This window comes from Aulonocara sp. 'chitande type north' Nkhata Bay, linkage group LG11, assembly GCF_057382095.1.
Source record: "Aulonocara sp. 'chitande type north' Nkhata Bay isolate Kocher_YH1m ecotype deep benthic linkage group LG11, A_spYH_male_GT1.1, whole genome shotgun sequence".
NCBI lineage: Eukaryota > Metazoa > Chordata > Actinopteri > Cichliformes > Cichlidae > Aulonocara > Aulonocara sp. 'chitande type north' Nkhata Bay.
In genome coordinates this window covers 10,912,779-10,931,766 of record NC_141354.1, presented here as the reverse complement: position 1 = coordinate 10,931,766, position 18,988 = coordinate 10,912,779, and the positions used below count along the sequence as shown (strand labels likewise).

General features: G+C 40.3%; 2 protein-coding genes across 2 annotated transcripts in view; both read right to left on the bottom strand.

Moving 5' to 3' along the window:
* LOC147318542 (furin-like) overlaps window positions 1-587 on the bottom strand; it is a 71,063-nt gene extending 70,476 nt beyond the window's left edge. The window contains exon 1 of the mRNA XM_086310537.1: window positions 372-587. Within this exon, the coding sequence (XP_086166663.1) occupies window positions 372-536 (165 nt within the window). The 5' untranslated portion in view covers window positions 537-587. The remainder of the gene's footprint in view (window positions 1-371) is intronic.
* A 2,396-nt stretch (window positions 588-2,983) lies between these two features.
* LOC147318541 (neuroendocrine convertase 1-like) overlaps window positions 2,984-18,988 on the bottom strand; it is a 111,262-nt gene continuing 95,257 nt past the window's right edge. Inside the window, exons 4-8 of the mRNA XM_086310150.1 lie at window positions 8,449-8,486; window positions 7,756-7,823; window positions 7,034-7,122; window positions 3,655-3,889; window positions 2,984-3,038 (exon numbers count right to left, since the gene is read on the bottom strand). Of these exons, the coding sequence (XP_086166276.1) occupies window positions 2,984-3,038; window positions 3,655-3,889; window positions 7,034-7,122; window positions 7,756-7,823; window positions 8,449-8,486 (485 nt within the window). The remainder of the gene's footprint in view (window positions 3,039-3,654; window positions 3,890-7,033; window positions 7,123-7,755; window positions 7,824-8,448; window positions 8,487-18,988) is intronic.

Sequence of the window (18,988 nt, the reverse complement as noted above, 5' to 3'; positions counted from 1 at the left end):
ACTGATAAAATTGGCCTTTCTGTTTCTGTAGCTGGCGCTGGATTTGTTCCTGGCTTTTCAGTGTTACCTCCGCCATCAACACCTCTGCTTCTTCCTCTCTCTTTCTCAGCCACTACAGCCACGCTTTACCTCCAATTAACACTCGTTGGCTCCTGCGTGTCTGCATGTGTGTGCCCAGCAGTCACCTAGGTCATTTGGCAAGTCTCTATAAATACCACACCAGTGGCTGCTCTTTAACAGGCTTCTTACAGCTCACAGGAGCCAAAGATCAGGGCTGCTGGCACTGATGTGCACACATACACATACTGTATATACATTCATTAATGATAAATACTGTTGTTAGATGTGTTGGGAGGTACACACACACTAACCAAAGGTAATGAGCTTCCCACGCTGGTCCCTGTCAGTGTGACGGCCATCACTCCAGGGCAGGGCTCTCCAAAGAAGGTGGGCTTCCCAGTTTGAGTGACGGCGCCGATGGCAATGTTGTAGATGGAGTTAACATATCCATCTGCACCGCAGTGGTCATGCTGCATTCCACCATTACCTGCCGCCCACACATAGATGCTGCCCTTCCCACCTCGGCCCTGAGAAAACAAACAGTGGGATGTCAAAGAGAATGAAAAAAAGAAAGATCTCACATACTAACAAAAAACTGTATTTATATCTAAAAGAAACGTTGTCAACAAATGTTTTATTGGAAAAGCTGTTATTGTTTTATGTGTACAACATATGTAAGTCTTTCATAAAATATCTTTTAAGCTGTTTGCTTTGTAGCTATTTTGATGGGTTTTGTCATTTGCATCCCAACAAACTTTCCTTTAAATTCTAGCACTGAAAGCTAAAGCACAATGCAAGCTTTACAATAACATACTGTTACTCCAGCTATGTGGTAGTAGTACTGTTTTTATTTTTCCTATCATAATGTAACATGGACAGTTTGTTCCTGTAATATGTATTATCATTTTATATGTATAAAAACCCATGTACCCTGAATTCAGACTAGTCTTTCTTGCACTTTTTTATATACATGGTAAAGGGAATACTGCATTCACAACACACTCTGATGATGAAACTAGCCAGATGTGATAAATTGCTACAACAATCTACAAAAGTCATAGGAGTCCATTGCTGGCTTATGCTAGCTTGGCTTTTTGTGAAAAGTTGTTCTCAAAAAATGCAAAAAAAATTTCAGTCTTGATGTTTTCCAACAAGAAAAGGCTAAAACCAAGATTCTTACAGTTCTCAAGAGAATGCAGCAGGAGGGAAAATGTCATGGTTTGATCCAGAATATGAAGCTGTATCCCGATCGCATACGTACATATTTCAAGATGTCAACTGGGACCGTTTGAGCTCTTGTTCCCAGAGTTGGGACAACATCTGAGGAGTCAGAGAAATCATTCCAGAGAGCCATGACCCAGACCAGTGTCTAGCTGTGTGTCTAAGTTAAAACAATATTATTTTACCATTTTTATATTCTGTACTGGTGCAAAATTTGAGCTATGAGTGCACTTTTTCCGGCTGAAAAAATGAATGCCGCAGATTCATTCAGCAAACTCACGTAGTCAAAATATTCTCACAAAACTTTACGTGTCTGGTGTTTAAAGGCCTTAGCAGAACCCAGTGTAATGAAAATACCATCACATTATAATGAGATTATGTGCTGCTTACTGCCCAACTGTCCATGGTCCAACCCACATGGTCCCTTGAGTTGCTACATTTTATGTCTTCTTTTTGGTGTTGTCGCATCCTGTGCTAAATTTAGGTCTTTTTAATGCAACATTTTTAATGCCTCATGAGGCGACTAAAATTTTCCTCAAATACTATTTTTTCCTCAAAGGCATCAGCACATGAACCTTCACAAAGGACAGTGTAAGGAGCAGCTCTCACAGGGCATCACTAAGACCAAAACAACTCAAAGCTGAAGCAGTGAAGAATAAATTAAGAAATATATTTTCTGTGGTGTCCACTTGATCTTGAAAGCCAGTACACCACTGAAAATCAGGCTCATTAACTTGTGAAAAAAATGCTGAAACTGAGGGACAGCTAGTAATTTAGTTCTTTTTTTAGAAAGAACTTGTGGAAAAGGGGAAACATTTGAAACAAAAGGCCTCATCCAGATTCAAACCAGGAAGTTACCATTATCATCCTTAACCCTTAGTTTGCTAAAAGAGCACACTTTTACTGCAATATTGTCTTCAGAGGATGATAATCCTTTTTAAGAACCCAAAACATTGAGGAACCAGGATTAAAGTTACTCACATATGCTTGAAAATCAGTAAGCAAACCGTGTTTTGAACATTTTATCATAGAACTGTGTTTCCAGAGTCAAGAGTGAAGTTGTGCTTAAATTCTGTTCTTCGATCTTGGTTTATGGCACCAAAAAAACTGTAGTGCAGCAGCTGTATAAACATTTCTTGTGCTGTTTACTGAAGCTTAAAACTAAGACTTGTGCAAATAAATCCTTTACTGGCTTAGAAATTAGACTTACCGCTGAAGAGAATAACATTTCAGCTAAATTATGAATTGGTGATACTGGACATTGACGTTGTTGCCTTGGTGACAGGCACTTTCAAAGGAAATATAATTAAAAGCAGTTTTCTACTTTTCCAGAGCGGTAAAGAAGTAGCGAAACAGAGAAAACCAGAGCACATGGAAGATGTGAACAGGAAACACAGAATCTAATAACAGCAGTGCAATCTACAAGTACCCAAGAAGAAGTTTGACTGAGACAAGAGAAGATGTAGCCTCTAGCGCTATAAAAAGACGTGAAGCCAGTGGGCAAGTATCTTAACCCTGCATTATTATTCATTGCCACCAGGGGGGCAAAACCTGTGGTTTGGTCTCATGGAAATCTATGGAAAACCAACTCTCTGTCCTGATCTCTATAAACACTTTCCTGATTAGTTTATGGGTTATGGGCTCCTAAATTTGGGTTATCTACATATTAGAAAGGAGAATTGTCCAGGGTATGACATGTCAGTCACAAGTCATTAGCCAATGAGAGTGCAGCTTCACAGTCACCGTGCTTGTCACATCTGGTTTCAAAATACCAAGATGGTGACTGTGAAAATGCTCATGTGAAGGATTCAAAACTGGATGTTACAAACCAGCGAGCAACGCCATGATCGCTATATCCGTCTTTCTTTAAGTTTAAATGATGTCCCTGTGAATGCCAGGACCCAACATATCCCAGAAGAACACGGTCTCTAGAAGACTAGTGTTATTCTAGTCATCTGTCATTAGTTTCAGTGTCGTGGCTGATCAGTGTATTTTTTGTGTGGGAGGTCATGCTCTTACTGTCTATATGAACAAACAAAAATAGTCACATGTATTGGAAGTGAATACCAAATAAATGAAAGGCCTGGATTACAACACACACACACACACACACACACACACACACACACACACACACACACACACACACACACACACACACACACACACACAATATTCATCTAAAAAACAAAACAAATAGTCTGTTTTGGAGCAGTCTGACTATGTGGCAAAAGTAGCAGATTGACTTTGTTACAGTACGTGTCATGAACGTACTCTCCGTAAGATATAAATAAATAAGGAAATGAGGATTTAAATCTGGCTAGGAAATCTGAACACTCGACATTTTGTCCTTCCAATCCCAGCTCCACTGACAGTGTGACTGTCGGCTTTACATCTGACAGACAGCAGTGTGAACTTAGAGATGAAAGCTGTGCCTTGTGAGCTCCTAGCCGGAGGGCTTGCTCTGTCAGGCTCTGCGGCCCGTCCATCTCGGCCCCGTCGTCCCTCGGGCCCCAACTGCAGACGTAGATGTCGATGAAGTGGATGTTGAAGGTCAGAGCTGTGGCCTCCATGGCATCCGTCACAGAGCCATCCAACAGGCGGATACCTGGTCACATCGAAAAGGTCACAGAGATCAGAGTTTGGAGGAAGGCTTGTGCAAAATGAAAAAAAAAAAGGAAATAGAAAACAACACAAACTATAGCTATATCTCATCCCCTCACTGTCGATATATTCACATTCCTCTGCATTTACTGATTGATACTTTCTGACCACCATTATAAACTGAATAAAATGATTAACGTATGTCTCAAAAGAAGTTACTTCATCAGTTTAACTGTGAAATAAGAGTTTGTGAAGCTCAGTACTTGCAGTGCAACTGTGTCTGCAGCAGCCATGAACTATTATAATGTAATGTCAGTGGACAGAGAAGCTACAGTGAGAGTGAGATTTTTCTTCCATTTGCCCCGAGGGACCCTGGGGGGTGTCACCCCAAGTTAGCATGCTATCAAAGCTGAGAAAAGCAGCCAAAAACATCCCAGTATATACAACCTACAGGGTGAAACTATGGATTACTTCACTTTACCCAACATTCGGTAAATCTGCTACTGGAAAGTGTGGAGTGTCAGCACTGCACAAGTTATCAACTGTTTTAAGATTTCTGATCACAAAACTGGAGTACATTTATGTGGGGGTGGGTCTCATTTAGGACTGCAATCACTGATATATTTTTTAACTAACATTTAAATAGTGTATCATAACATTTTAAGCTGATGTGGTCCCTCCCACATCCAACAGATAAAGACTCACATTAATATTTATATACATCTTGAATCTAAATCCAGTATTCACCATCTTTTTAGTTCCTGCATGTCTCACTTTTAGCAAGTAAATGCTCACCAGCTAATCTCTATTTGTGTGAAAAAAAACATACTTAATCTTTTTTTTTTTTTACTGAGAATGGCAGCTTTCAAAAATAAGTATACATTTTATTCAACAATTTGATAATGGGTTAAGAAGATTAATGGATGGATGGATGGGGATTTGAAAATAAATGTCATGTTTGAAATAATACTTCAAATAATCTCTCTACTATCGTGTTGGTCGTCACAGCTACTGTCTACCTGTGATGCAATTAAATTTGGAGAACTCAAATCCCTAATACGGCCAGTTGAAGTGACAGGGTCAGACATTGTGAAAGAATCCGATAGAGAAAATTTTTAATTGCATTAAATGTGTGATTTTTTTTTCTTTTTGATTTGCAGTAGAAACTATACAGTAATTAATCCAAACCACAAGTCAGATGTGCATTTAGGTTTCTGCTGCTTGTTGCATAAATTCTAAACAGTGGATGTGTCCTTTGTAATTGTAGCTTGACAACATCACTCCAATTAGAGACTGTGGATAGAACAAAAGACTGCTGTCATTAGATGGCAGCGACTAGAGACAGTGGAGTAAAGGAAGGTTTACAGGAAAAAAAGTCTCTTTCTTATTTATTAGACCTGGCTAGCATTAAAGAGTTGTTTTTTTACATTAAGAAATGGAGTTTCTGTGCTGAGATGTTAATATGCTCAAGAGCTGGGATATCTGACGAAGCAACTTTTCAGAATTAGGTCGTTGGAGAGGCATAGCCAAGAACCACATGTATTCAGCTTAGCATCTATTATTGCATGTACAGTCAGTTTAGATGAAAAATACATGTTTTCAGATGGAATAATGCACATTTTCTAAGGTTTTGAAAAGTTTGTGTGGTGACTGTGATGAAAAACAAGAACACAAATCGTCAATACAAACACTACAAACAGAGGCAAAGAACTTCACTTAGCCAGCTGTGTGACAGCTCAAGTCAAAACATGCATCTTTCATGCAGGTCTTGCCCCTTCGTCTCCTGTGTGCCATACAGACTGTTTATGAGTCAGAATCAAATGGAACCAACAAAGCAAAATCGAATCTAACTGTGGGAAGAAATTCGTGCTCTCGCTCCGTCAAACTGTTTTTCTTTCGCTCTCTTTTTTGCATGAGACGCTCATCTGCCTGTGACAAACGAGGACGGGTCAGAGATTAAAGATCACAGAGCAGAGTTCAAATGCCAGAGTTCAACTGAGGGATTCCTCTTCTCATTTTCTCTATTTCGTGCTGATGCCATCGCTGCATTAAACTCAGTTTGAGTCATTTAGGATCTGAGAGCTGCAGGAAGTGTTCTTATTCAAACACATTATGTACTCCTCATTAACTTGTGGGTTACAGCACTCTTGGTAAACCCTGTAAAAATCTTTGATTTCACAACGGGAAAATGGGCAATCTTATGTATTCAGTTCATTCATCCTTTTCCGATGTTACTACCAACACTAAAAAAGCCATTACACTAAAAAATGAGCTGTTAAATAGGGGCAGCATGCCTGAATAGCACCCAGTCAATATGTAGTGACCTGTATTCGCATAAACCTAAAGCCATGTTCACTGTAAATATATACACAGGCGTTGAAAATTTATACCGACAAGGAAAACTTCACTGTGAAAATTTGGCACGATTTCCTGTGATTTTCTGCCACATTTTACAGTGTTTCTGCTCGACATTTTAATTTTCACCTAAACCAAACATAAAATCAACCGTTTTACTCAGCATCATTTCCATTTGCATCTGGAAATGATGCTGAGCATTTTTCTTTTCTCTCAAAAGTAATTCAGCATGTGGATGTGATATTTTGGTTTTTGGAATATTTGTTACTTTCGAGTTTCTGCCAGTAAAGGTGAGTTTGAATTATTTATCATTTCATAATAAAGTAAGTGAGACCTTGTAAAGTTAGAGCAGGTGTATTATGCATGCAGGGTTTTTCCTCCAAAGAGGTTTTAACCACAGGCAAAGAAAAATCACAGCATTGTGCTAAAATTATTTCCTTTCCTCTTTTTTTGTAAAAACTAGTGGTTTATAATTGGTCAGAAATGAATAGATTTCTGTTAGATAAGGTGCTGGCCCTACTGTCAATCCCCAAAGGTATACTGAGCACCACTAAAAAACCCTTTCTTCTGTCTTTACCAATAGAGCTGCACAGCTGTCCTAAAGTCACAAAGCATGCATTTTTCATCAAGTAAACGAATAATATTATTATTAATAATAATAATATAGCACCAATGTAGTATAACAAGTGTTTTAAAAACTGCTTCTTATGCCATGTCCTCGTTTTGGCCAGTGCAGCACACCCACAATGCACTGCCTCCTACGGTCTTTTTAAGGCTGTATTGTTTTCCTCACCTCCAATCCTGGCATTGAAGGCGATGCCCACACCACAGTAGGAGTTGTTGGCCTCCATGGCAACTTCCCCTGCACAATGGGTACCGTGACTGAGACAGAGGGGGAATAAGATGTTAGCCACATACAGAGACTAAATAAGCTGAGATGAGCGTTTTCTTTTTTGGGGAGGGGTTTTAGCCTGAGCACACGCAGTAATTATGGCATCTCCTCAATATGATTGGCTCACATTGTCAGAAAAGAACACTAAGATACTGGATGTCTCACCTCCAATAATCAAAGCATGAAAAAAACAGGTAATATGTTGTAGGTTGACACCAGACACGTGCAACGATTTAGTTTTGAAATCTTTAATTAGCAAAAAGAGAAATTGACCTTGATATCATGTCTTGAGCTACAGTTAGTCAGTTAAGCTTTTTCATGAAATGACAGCAGCAGACTTCCAGTGTAACATGATAGATCTCTGATTTCAGACAGGCAAACTCAAGATTCTCACATTCTAACCAACGTCCACTGATTCTTTCTCTGTGAGAGGACAGCTGTCGCTTGTTGCAGCCAGTTAAGCTAGTTTTAGGTCCAAGAATTAGCTCGGTTGCTTAGCTTGAATGTTTGCGTCTCACGTTAGGGCCACTATACACGACGTTTGATCAGTTTCCTGGTTTTGGAAGGGAGAAATATAGGGATCGGATATCTAGAGGTAAGAGTAAAAGGACAGGAGTCATTACCTATTCTCCTCATTTCTGACAGGCATGGGATCGTGAGATGCACGCAGGTCAAAACTGGCACGGGCCTCCTGGAAAAGCGAGACAGAAAACAAATGCGGAGTAGTGTACGACAGCATAACCCTCAACACAAAACATCAGGATGACATGACAGGAAATGAAGCAATCCCATAAAAAACTCTCGATAGTGGCACTTGAATTAGACTGTCAACATTTTTCTTCTGACTGACGGCAATCACTGTCACTGAGGAGATGCTGCTGCGTGTCGGTGTGGTTTATGTGTGTGTGTCATAAAAGTGAACATGTTTGAATGACTTGTTTGCCAGTGTATATAGGCATAACGGGAGGAGGATGTCTTGGCAGCAGACTGTACAAGAGAGCAATTATGTATCTCCCTCTCTCTCTCTGCAGCCAGGCTTATCCATGCCAGACAATCTGCTGTGACAAAGTACAAGTTGGCCTGCACGCTTCAAACTGCCTATAGGATTATAAATGACAAGGCAGGAGCAAACAACGCTGCCACTTCACATATGCTTTATGGCCAGCCAGTGTAACACCAGCCTCGCAGCTTTATAACTATATGAAACTTTTATTGTCTCATCTTTTAACGAACAGAGAAGCAACTCTAGCTGAGAGAAAAGCCTCTAAGATAATGCTCAAATTCATTTAAGGCACATTGATTTTGAGTTTACTCACAAAGTTTTTCTTTAGGTCCTTGTTTGTGTGATCTAAACCTGGAAAAGAAAACAGAAAGAATATGATGGATTTAGTTTTGCAAGTAATTTTTCTGGTTAAAAGTGTATTTCTTATATTAGATCAGCACAGACCTCAATTTCTCAGTCAGTCAATATCATGGTACTTACAGTCATGTCAAAAAGAACGTGCGCTCTCTGTCAATACTAAGGATTTACATATGTAAACACGATGTTCATCTGTGGTGATGCACATCTTCTCATTTATTTATTTAACAAAAGGCTTTGCAGGCATTTGTTTTTCTACAAAGCTCTCTTAAGGTCCTGCCACAACATTTCAATCAGGTTGAGCTCTGGACTTTGACTGGGCCATTGCAACACCTTGTTACTCCCCCCCCCAAAACCATTCTGTTGTAGATGTGCTGCTGTGAGTGGGATCATTGTTTTCAGTTCTGCTCCTTGGCATCGTGTGAACACACACCTGAATGTTTCAGACCAGCAAACTGCCAAAACATCTGCTTTTACAGAAATGATCACATAGTTAATCACTGCATTTGATTAGGCAGCACCTGGATGTAACTAAATAATTGTCAACTCACACACTGGTTGTCCATTATTGTTAAATTATCACATGTAACATGTCAACGTTGTTCATCTGAGGTTCTATTGAAAAAAATTATAGAACCTACCAAGAACCAGATTATTTTTTGCCGTGTCTTAAATAAAAGAGGTTGCGCTTTCTTATTACAATGACTGTATCCTGTAATTCTTAACACTTCTTATTTTCTGTACTTCAGTGAAGGTCTGAGAAGGCAAAGGTGATGTTTCTCCTTGTCTATACAAGCTGTATGTTCAGAACACAAACTCATGTGATGACTCATTTCTTAGAAGCAGACTGACATCAACTGAGTCATCTCCAAAGTTAACATAGTTCCTGTCTCTGAGCTCACTTATACAGAGTGGTGGGCACAGACTATATGCCGGAGCTGCATAGACAGAACACATTTTACTCTGACCCTCTGAGGTTAACAAGTGAAAGTCCACTTAATGGTGTTTATATGAAAATATCAAATTCCAAAATGTAGAGGAAAATTCAATGAATACAAGGTAGAGAGCAAATGTGCGTCAGGAACTGAGACAATTAATGATCAACCCCAATATGCTTAAAGAGATCGCTTCCTCATTTTTAATGCCTGGTGCATTGGATAAGTGCACTTTTTATTTTATTACATTCTGTAAAGCAGTGCTGTTTCAAGTCATTGCAACTTGCTGTGTGGTAGACAGGTTATTAAAATTTTGAATTTTGAGTGCTCCACTAATTGGTGCAATTAATTTGCCAGAGTGTAGTGGTGAAGTCCATTTTTTAAAATCAACTTTTGTCAAGACCCGTGTTTTGTACGACGAAGCTTCGCACATGATTGATGAATGAGTGAACGAGTGACTGGGGGCAGAACAATCCAATCCACCAAATCCGTTTGTACTGCCGTCCTTTTGATTTCTTATTCTTTTCTCTTACACTACACCTTTCTTTGCATCTTTTCATCATAGTCTCTCAACATCAGTTGCTTTTTGCTGGCTTGCCCCCTCCCATCGCCCCTCCTCTTCTCCCACCCCATCCACCGCCACCACCTCCATCTCTGCAGCATCAGGGCTCCTGTGGTCTCAGCGAGAGACAAACGAATGAGGGCCCCAGGAGGGCCGCGCCTGCTCTGCCACACATCACTCACTCTGTCTCTCAATCACACACACACACACACACACACACACACACACACACACACACACACACACACAGGACCTGCCAGCCTTTGTCCCATGCAGGCAGTGCCTCCGGGTTGTCATGGTAACCTGCAGTCGGTCTCGCTGTGGAGGCCTGATTGTGTTGAGCTCAGGCGGGATGGAGCCTTGGGAGGGTGAAGCCTCATTGGAGCCTGCCATACTGTGCCATGCTGAGCTATGCCGTGCCAGGTCAACCTGCTACATCCCATATATAAGCACTGATTCTTTATTCTCCCCTGTGCGCTACTTTTCAATTGCCACAAATGAGTTTCACCTCAAACCAAGACCTTGCTAAAAGCCAGGAGACAGAGACAATAGGAATCAAATACTGGGCTAGAGCCATTTATTTGACTAGAACTGCCAATCCAGAAATACTGCATTTCACTTTCAGACTGATGACATGCAAAAGCAAAACTTGGAGCCAGTTTCATTTCAGGTTTTACCCAGAAAAACCTTAATTGTGTGTTTACTTGTTTGTTGGCTAAAAAATACACTCCAGGTACAGTGCGCTAAGTCTTCTGAACCAAAGTGAAGAAAAAAAGGAAAACTAAGAAATGTCATTTATTAAAATTCTTTCCTGAGTTAAGATTGTTTTGTCAAACTATTTCTAACCACAGTTAGTGAATTGTTGAACAAGGTGACACGGAACAAACGCAAAACAGAAAAATATAAATAAATAAAACATATGTGATTTTTTTTTTTCAACCTCATGAGAACAAGAGAAAGATCTCCCTGGCAGACTTTCCTCTTGCCTGAGCCAATTTGGCTTTCCACACTGAAAACGAGGCCAAAAGATGATGCTGAGGAGGTTATTGCTGATTTAAAGTTTAAGGTGTGTTCAGTAATACTATGGTCCAATAAAATATCATCACATAGAATTAAAGAGCTATGAGTTTGTTTTTCTCAGTAACCCCACATCGTGCTATTTTTTTTTGTCTCAATTCCCTAAATTTCATCACCAGCGAAATCAGGAGAATCTAACTTAGCTTCTGCTCAAACTGATCAATTTTAAAGCTCAGAATCTCCGAGCTTTGATGCTTTAAGATGCTACTGATCATTTAAAAAGCACCAAAATATACTGAAAGAACTCAGAAAGCACTGATCTATATAACCATGACTATGGTCAGAGAAGAGAACACCACGTGTTGATCTGCTCAACTCAGAATAGGAAGCTGTAGTTCACACGGACTCAACAAAATAGAAGACTGGAAAAATGTTGCCTGGTCTCAGTCGTCACTTCTGCTTTGACATTCAGATGGTAGAGTCAGAATTTGGCATAAAGAAAGCAGAAACATCAATCCATCCTGCCATGCATTAATAGTTCAGACTGCTGGTGGTGTAATGGCACACTTTGGGCCCCTATAGTACTGGCTGAGCATCATTTAAACACCACAGCCGAACTGAGAATTGTGGCTGACGCTGACCATGTCTATCTCTTTATGACCACAGTGCACCCTTCTTCTGATCGCTGCTTCCAGCAGGATAATGTCACAAAGTCAGATCATCTCCAACTGCTTTCTCGAACATGACAATGAGTTCTCTGTACTTAAATGGCTTCTATGTTAAACGTTTCCAGAGGAATTAATGTAGGGAGTTCAGCCTAGTACTAGCAAGATGTGACTTAGAAAGTGACCACTGACTGTATACCATGATCTTAACATGAAGGGGAAGGAGGAAAATTTGTCTGTCAACATGGAATCAAGAGTGTGAAAATATTAGAATGGACAGTTTGGAAATGCAGCTCAAAAAGCAGTGCAAAGCTGCTGTTACCACAAGTGAAGAGAATGACTTTTCTGCAGGAGGCAACAGAGCTTGTTTTATTAAGAGTTCATATTTGTTTCATCTCAATTATAAGAGAGACTCCTTGGTGTGCATTCATGCATGTTCTGACTGCGTGTCAGGAACTTGCAAAAAGACAATCGCATCGAGTCACGTCAGCATTTAAAGGCTGACACCATCACTTCAGCAAGTTTGTGATGGAGATATCTTTGGGAATTAACGTCAAGCTGTTCAGGGGGGAACAAAGTAACAAGTGAGGAAAGGACGAAGGGAGGAGGGGGTGAGGGGGAAAATGACTGGAACTATACAATCTCCACTTAAATACTCCTTAGAGTATGTGTGACTATCATAATTACAGGATGTTTTGGCATATAACAGGCATGTATATAAGATGATAGTTTGAAGAGGCTTACAAATAAAATAGTATTAAAAATATAGACTGGAGGGCACCAGTTTAGCTCACAAGTTGAGAAGGTCGGGTGGTGTTAGCTTCTTGCTAGCATCAAGTTGGAATAATTGACAAAGTATTTAACAAGTTTTATAAATTGTAATAATAACTTATGGCTAATATCAGTGCAATAAGATGCAGAATCGCCTGTTCCTGCCTAACTTCTCAGCTAAGGCTTTTGTGCTCGTGCACACATCAGCACAGCAGTCACATCAGTTATTTGTCATGCTAACTAGGTAGCCAGAGAGAGTTTGTAAGTAAATGTGACCTTCAATTAAACACATTTGTTGCTACAGTAGCATGAAATAACTGGCTAACTACTGTTATCTTGGAAACCTGTATCTGGGCTAAATCGACTTTACTATTTCACCAACTGCACTGTAAAAACAAAATTGTAATATAAAAGTATTTTACTGTGTATTCTTCTAGAATATCATTAAATTTACGTCAATAGACTGTGATTTTACATTTCAAATGTAAATTAACGTAAAATCACTGTAAATGTAATAAAACATAATTTTCTTGTTTTTTAAATGTATTTGTCTGTACATTTGCACATTTAGATTGTTAAAATACATTCACAAATGTATCAGAATTTCACAAATATTTGTCCGTTATTTGAAAGATTGAACTGTTAAATTCAAATGTAATGCTATGGAAAAATATATAAAATGATTCTTATAAACTTTTGGCAGTTGGCCTTGTGATCAGAAGGTTGCCGGTTCAAGCCCCGGCTCGGACACTCTCGGTCATTGTGCCCTTGGACAAGACACTTCACCTACCACCTACTGGTGATGGCCAGAGGGGAATTATAAAGTGGAATTGTAAAACGCTTTGAGGGTCTCAAAAAGCGCTATATGAATGCAATCCATTATTATTTAAACCAACTGTTAACTGTATATTTCTGTACATTTAAGTATTTTTATTCATATTGCCACATTCATTGACCTTGTTTATAGGTAATTTCATTGTTTAATCACATTAAAATGTTCCTAATTTAATGTTTAAAAGCACTTGAAAAAGGCAAAATTCCATGTAAAATTAGGGCAACAAACTTTTTAGGATTTTTTTTTTACGGTGTGGACCCATGTCCTCATTTTAGGTTTGACAGCGTTTTAGTAGGTAAAAGTGAATGCTTTGACGTGAACTGAGCTGCGGTTTGGGGAATGCCTCGAAGCGGACTGGCGATGGCTCCCGGGCCTGGCAGATCCCCCATGCACTAAATAGAAATGAACAAGTTAAAGATTTGAATACAAGGAGGGAGGGAGGCTGGGGCACGTAAACGGGAATGAACTGGGGGAACCTATATACATGACAACCGGAAGGAGCGTGTTTGGAGGCGTGGTCCTGCTCCTGAAATTCGGATGAATAATCTCCAATTATGATTGCCTCACACACCACTGTACCACATCATCAAACATAATTTCACTAGAGACATTCTGTGTGAAAAGCAAACTCGAGTTTGTAAAGTAAAAAGCACCAAATACCAATTGGATCTCAAAAAGGCTCAAGTCCACATTTTACTAATAATTCCAGAACTTAAATTGTATTCATTTTGAGTGATTCAGAGGTCAACTTACTCTTATTATTTTCCTTTGTAACCCAGTTGCAGTTCAACAGTTCAACAGTGCTTCTGTGTTATTTTGGATAGTGTTGCTCATTGGATATTTTGCTTGGAGTTACTTTGGATGGTTGAACACATCACGCTTCATTTTTTCTAGTTTTCTCCATTTGTACATAAGCTCCACCACCGGTGCTCTGAGGACTCCCGGAGCATTAGAAATTTCTTTGTAAGCCTTCACAGGATGATGTTTTTCAAGCACATTCATCCTGATGTCTTCTGAAATTTCTTTTGGCTCACTGTGTTACTGCTGAGACATTTTAGCCAACTTCATCCCTCTGTCCTATTTTAGTAACGATTTTACAGAGCAGGACTGGTAATCAGATCTTGCTGTCTCCAGCCCACTTGCTAGGGACAAGGGAATTTATAAAGTTTCACAAAGGCCCAGGTGAAATTAAATACCAATTTTAGCTTAGTACATAGAATTATAGTGTTAACTACTTGTAATTTGTGTTCAGTCAGTTTGTCTTTATGCTAGATTTTATACAGTTTAGTATGAGATAACAGAGCTAAGCACGTGTGAATGTACATGGAGGTATCTGATTGTGCAGGGGACAGAGGTGTATTAGGCGAGAGATTGAGACACGTACAGCATAAGTTGGTGTGTCAGGGGGGTCAATTTGAGCGTCAAAACACACGCCCTCAAGTATTTTCAAGGATGATCCAAGTGGAAAAATGCATTCAGCCAGGTGTATTCACTCAGGTAGCACCATACTGCCATAAATACAGCCATAAACACACTCCAACACAGCCCAAGGTCTTCTGAGTGTGAAAGTAAAAAGCCACGTCCCACAGTCAGATGGAACACTGTAGGTGGTGGAGCCAATGCAAAACCTTCCATGAATACAAATGCTTTGAACCTGACTGACCCAGTCGAGATTGTGACTGTGCGTGTGTGTATGTGTGCGTGCTTTTTTTTCAGCTCTGCACGTGTGTCAGCATTCAGCAGCAGCAGCAGCTGCACTCCATCTCCTTGCTCCTGCAGAATTCACAACGGTCCTCAGGGTCAAACACACACACAAATCAGACATCGAGATGTGTCGGAGGCCATTTTGAGCCGACAGTGAGTCGTGCCTGAGCCGCCGCAGAGAAAATGAGCCGACATGACTTCAGAGGAGGCCCCAGCTACACCTGACCCCCCCTCCATCCCCTTCACACTTTGTCTGTTTCTCGCTTCTTAGCTCTTCTCTGTCGGAGTTGTTACACCCCCCCCCAAACAAAAAAAATCCACCAGAAGTCAGTGGGCTGCCACAAAGACATGAAGATGGAGAAGGGGAGAGGTTAAAACACACGAGGGAGGAGATAAGCCATAAAATTTTGATATCAACATTTCTGTAAGGAAGCTTCACATGGCTGATGATTTGCATATGTGACTGTGAAAGAAAAAAGGAAAGGTGTGTACAGTACGTGCATGTGTGCATGTGTGTGAGAGAGAGAACTGCTTAGAGACAGGGGTGTGTATCCACCACCCACAAAGGGTGAGACTTCCTGGCCCTCCACCTCCGTCTCATTAATCAGCTCGGTATTTAAGAAGGGCTGGAGTGGACACTTGCCTGTAATTAGCTGGCTTTGTCAAGAATGCGCAAACGTGTGTGTGTGTGTGTGTGTGTGTGTGTGTGTGTGTGTATGAGAGAGAGAGAGAGAGAGAGAGAGAGAGAGAGAGAGAAAGAGGTTTAAAAAAGTTTTAAAAGTGTGGCAACGAGAGAGATCTTGGGGAGAAGGCAGAGTTTGATGAGTGAGAAGGATGGAGAGTCAGATAGAAGGAAGAGGAGAGAGGGAGCGTGGGTGATGTAAAGCCTGGAGCAGGCTAGTGCAGGGAGAGAAGAAGGAGAGTCGGGAAGTAGGAGAGAAGATTGTCGGGAGGAGTGGGAGAGGTGACAAAAAAAGGATGGGAAAAAAAGAAGGTAGATGAGTGAAGACTGACAGCAACCAGAGTTGAGGGAAAGATGCAGAGAGAGAGACAGAGCAAAGGAGATGTGGGGATGGAGAGGTGGGTTGACTTCTAAAGTGGGATATTAGCATTCAAGCAGTACCGATTTACCCCCTCCACACATGCCCACCTCCACCTCAACCCAACGCCATGTCTGCTCAGCGGCCGGCTCTCCCCTCATGGTGGAATCAGACACAGAGGTTTAAGTTCAATTCTGAAACGCTTCCTTCAATGGAGATGTCCACTTTAGAGAAATATCCTTGTTTTTCTGTGGTGTGTGGGCTCCAGCTTTTCTCTCAGCTCCTACATTACTTCTGAAATTCATAAGCAATTTTTTTTTACTAGCAAGTTAAACATTTTCTGTCAATCAGTGGGTACTGCAGGACTTGAAATTTCTTGTTATTCAAAACGAGTGCAAATCCAAACGGTGCCACACGCCTACATGCAGAGATAGCAATCCAGGAGAGGGTAGACATACAGTGGAGCCGCAACATGAAAATGCGAAGCTAGAAAAGGAAGACGTTTAATTCTGTAGGCAACGAGTCGACGTAAGTTATGCTGAAACAAACAGATATTTCAAGCGCCATCACCACTGTTTACTTGCTGTATCGTGACTGCCGGAGACTTCTGTGCCAAAGTCTGCGTGGCCCGTTAACAAGTATCTTAGTGGTTTCTGTTTTCTCTATCCCAGCGTGCATCTAATCTAATTTTACAAGAAGCTTACATTTTGAGGCATGAAATCCCCCTTGTGACTCTGCATTAAAGCACATCTTCATTTGAAATTGCCCTCACAGATAAAATAAAAATTTTTGTTGCTGCGGTTTGTTTGTTATCAGCGCTGTTTCAATCCCCTGCATGGCAAAATTTCATGTTTTGAACACAGCAGGAAAATCAACTACAAAGTCTCGAAAAGAGAAGCAAATTATTTTATTTTCATATGCTAGCAATGATGTCCTCCTGTTTCCTGCCTCTGAAACCCTTCCTGAGCTCCATCTATTCTTTAACAGCACGGCTCACTGCAAGACCCAAAACAAACATGCAGGCATCAGTGAGGACAGATATTGCGGATACAGCACTGGGGCAGATATGGGTTGCAAAGCGGCTTGCATATGTACAGCTACTCTGGGCAAGCTAAAACAGCTTGTGTGGAAGAGAATCAGCTCAGTTATCAGTGTGCTTATGTTAAAACACACAGAAAAACATAATTTCTAGTATTTTTATTACATGCCAGAGTACTGTAGTTACTCAAACAGGAGCACAAAATGCAAACTTAACCTTTAGATTAATACGCATTTGGTTTTATGTGTGTAGGGCAGATCAACTATAGTTTGGAGCAGGCAGGAAATGTGCCACTCAGTGCAGAAGTGTGACACGCTGATGATGGAGCACATAGATAAGGTACATTGAGCTTCCAAAATGTAGTCAAAAAAACAAATAAAATAAAATGAAAGAATATCAGCATCCTTACAGTTTAAGATGCCTTGTGATTATAACGTTATGTTATTACGCAGACTCTTTCCTGTTTGCTGTCTTCTTCTGACAAGTATAAACATCTTGCCTGCTTCAGATTCATTCACTCATTTTGATGTGATGCTAAAAAGAAGAATTAAAGACACTGGCAGCAATACAGACTGTCAATCCCAGAATATAATGACATGGCAGCAGTTAAATCTATATTTGATTTGATATTTGGATTGTCTAATAAGTTGATATTTGGATTGTCTAATAAGTTGCCTATTCTTCATAAAGTGGATCCCTCGGGGTAAAAATGGGCTTTTTTCCCCCTCATACTTAACATATCTACAGGTAATCGCATTACTCCATGAGCATAACCCAACACACATCACAGTCACAGAGAGAGAATTCCCCATAGCTTCCTGCTGCAGCGTCTGCATATATGACTTCCTTTAAACTGCTTCCCAGCTCCTCCTCTGGTCTCCTCCACCGCTTTGATCTCATTTGACTAATTATATTCACAGAGAACGGTGTTGACAAATTCATTTTGAAATCCATTAGTCCCGTGGCGTTGTTTAAACAATGTGCACGTTAATGTCCATTGCTTTAATACCCCCCGATTCACATTCTAATAGCTGTCTGATAAATCAGGTTATCTGCGACACCTTCTACACACCGTGAAGAGCGGAAATTAGAGAATTATTAACTATCCACGGTGTTCTTTCGTGTCCGGGTGTGTTAGGAAGAAGAGGAGAGGAGATGACAGAGCAGAGGAGGGAGAGAAAGAAGAGGGGGGGAGAAAAAAAAAAGCAACACTGGAGAGAGAGATGAGTTAAAGGAGACCAGAGGGAAAATCACAGCGATAATAAGGAACATGAGGAGCAGCATTACAGCAGCGGTAAATCTAGATGAAACTAAGACAAACACTAAAGAGGAAGGACGGAGGGCACAGTGTCAAACATACATCAGTTGAACAAGTAGCAGATCAATTAAATAACGAAGATTCTTTTGGTCACTTTATTATAATTACATCATCACTTGACTGCAAAGTCAAAGCAAGTAAAAAAATACACAAGTGAGGTTCCACCAGTCTGACTCAAGCAAATTAATTGATTTATGGACTTAGAGGCATTGGTAGGAAAAAATAGAAAGATGTTCAGCATCTGTTTTACTACCAACTGATGTTGCCAACCTTCCATGTTTCATTCTAAAGCATAAACAGAGAAGTTTAATGAAAAACCCACACATGTGGCAGCTGTAAATGACACGACATCATGTTGCTCACCTCTTTGACTGTGATCAAACATCAAATATTATTGGTAAACCGTTTGGCTCTGACAGAGGCACTACCCTGGCATAACTAAGTCTTTTACTCTTTAAAGCGAGCCTCTGAGCAGTAGAGGCAGAAATAGAAGGCTTTTAAATGGGTCTGATCTTTTTTATGCTTGTTTTCTTCACAGCAGTGGATTAGTGCAGTGCAGATTATCTGGACAAACTGAAGAAGACTCAAATTAAGAACAATAATTAAAGTA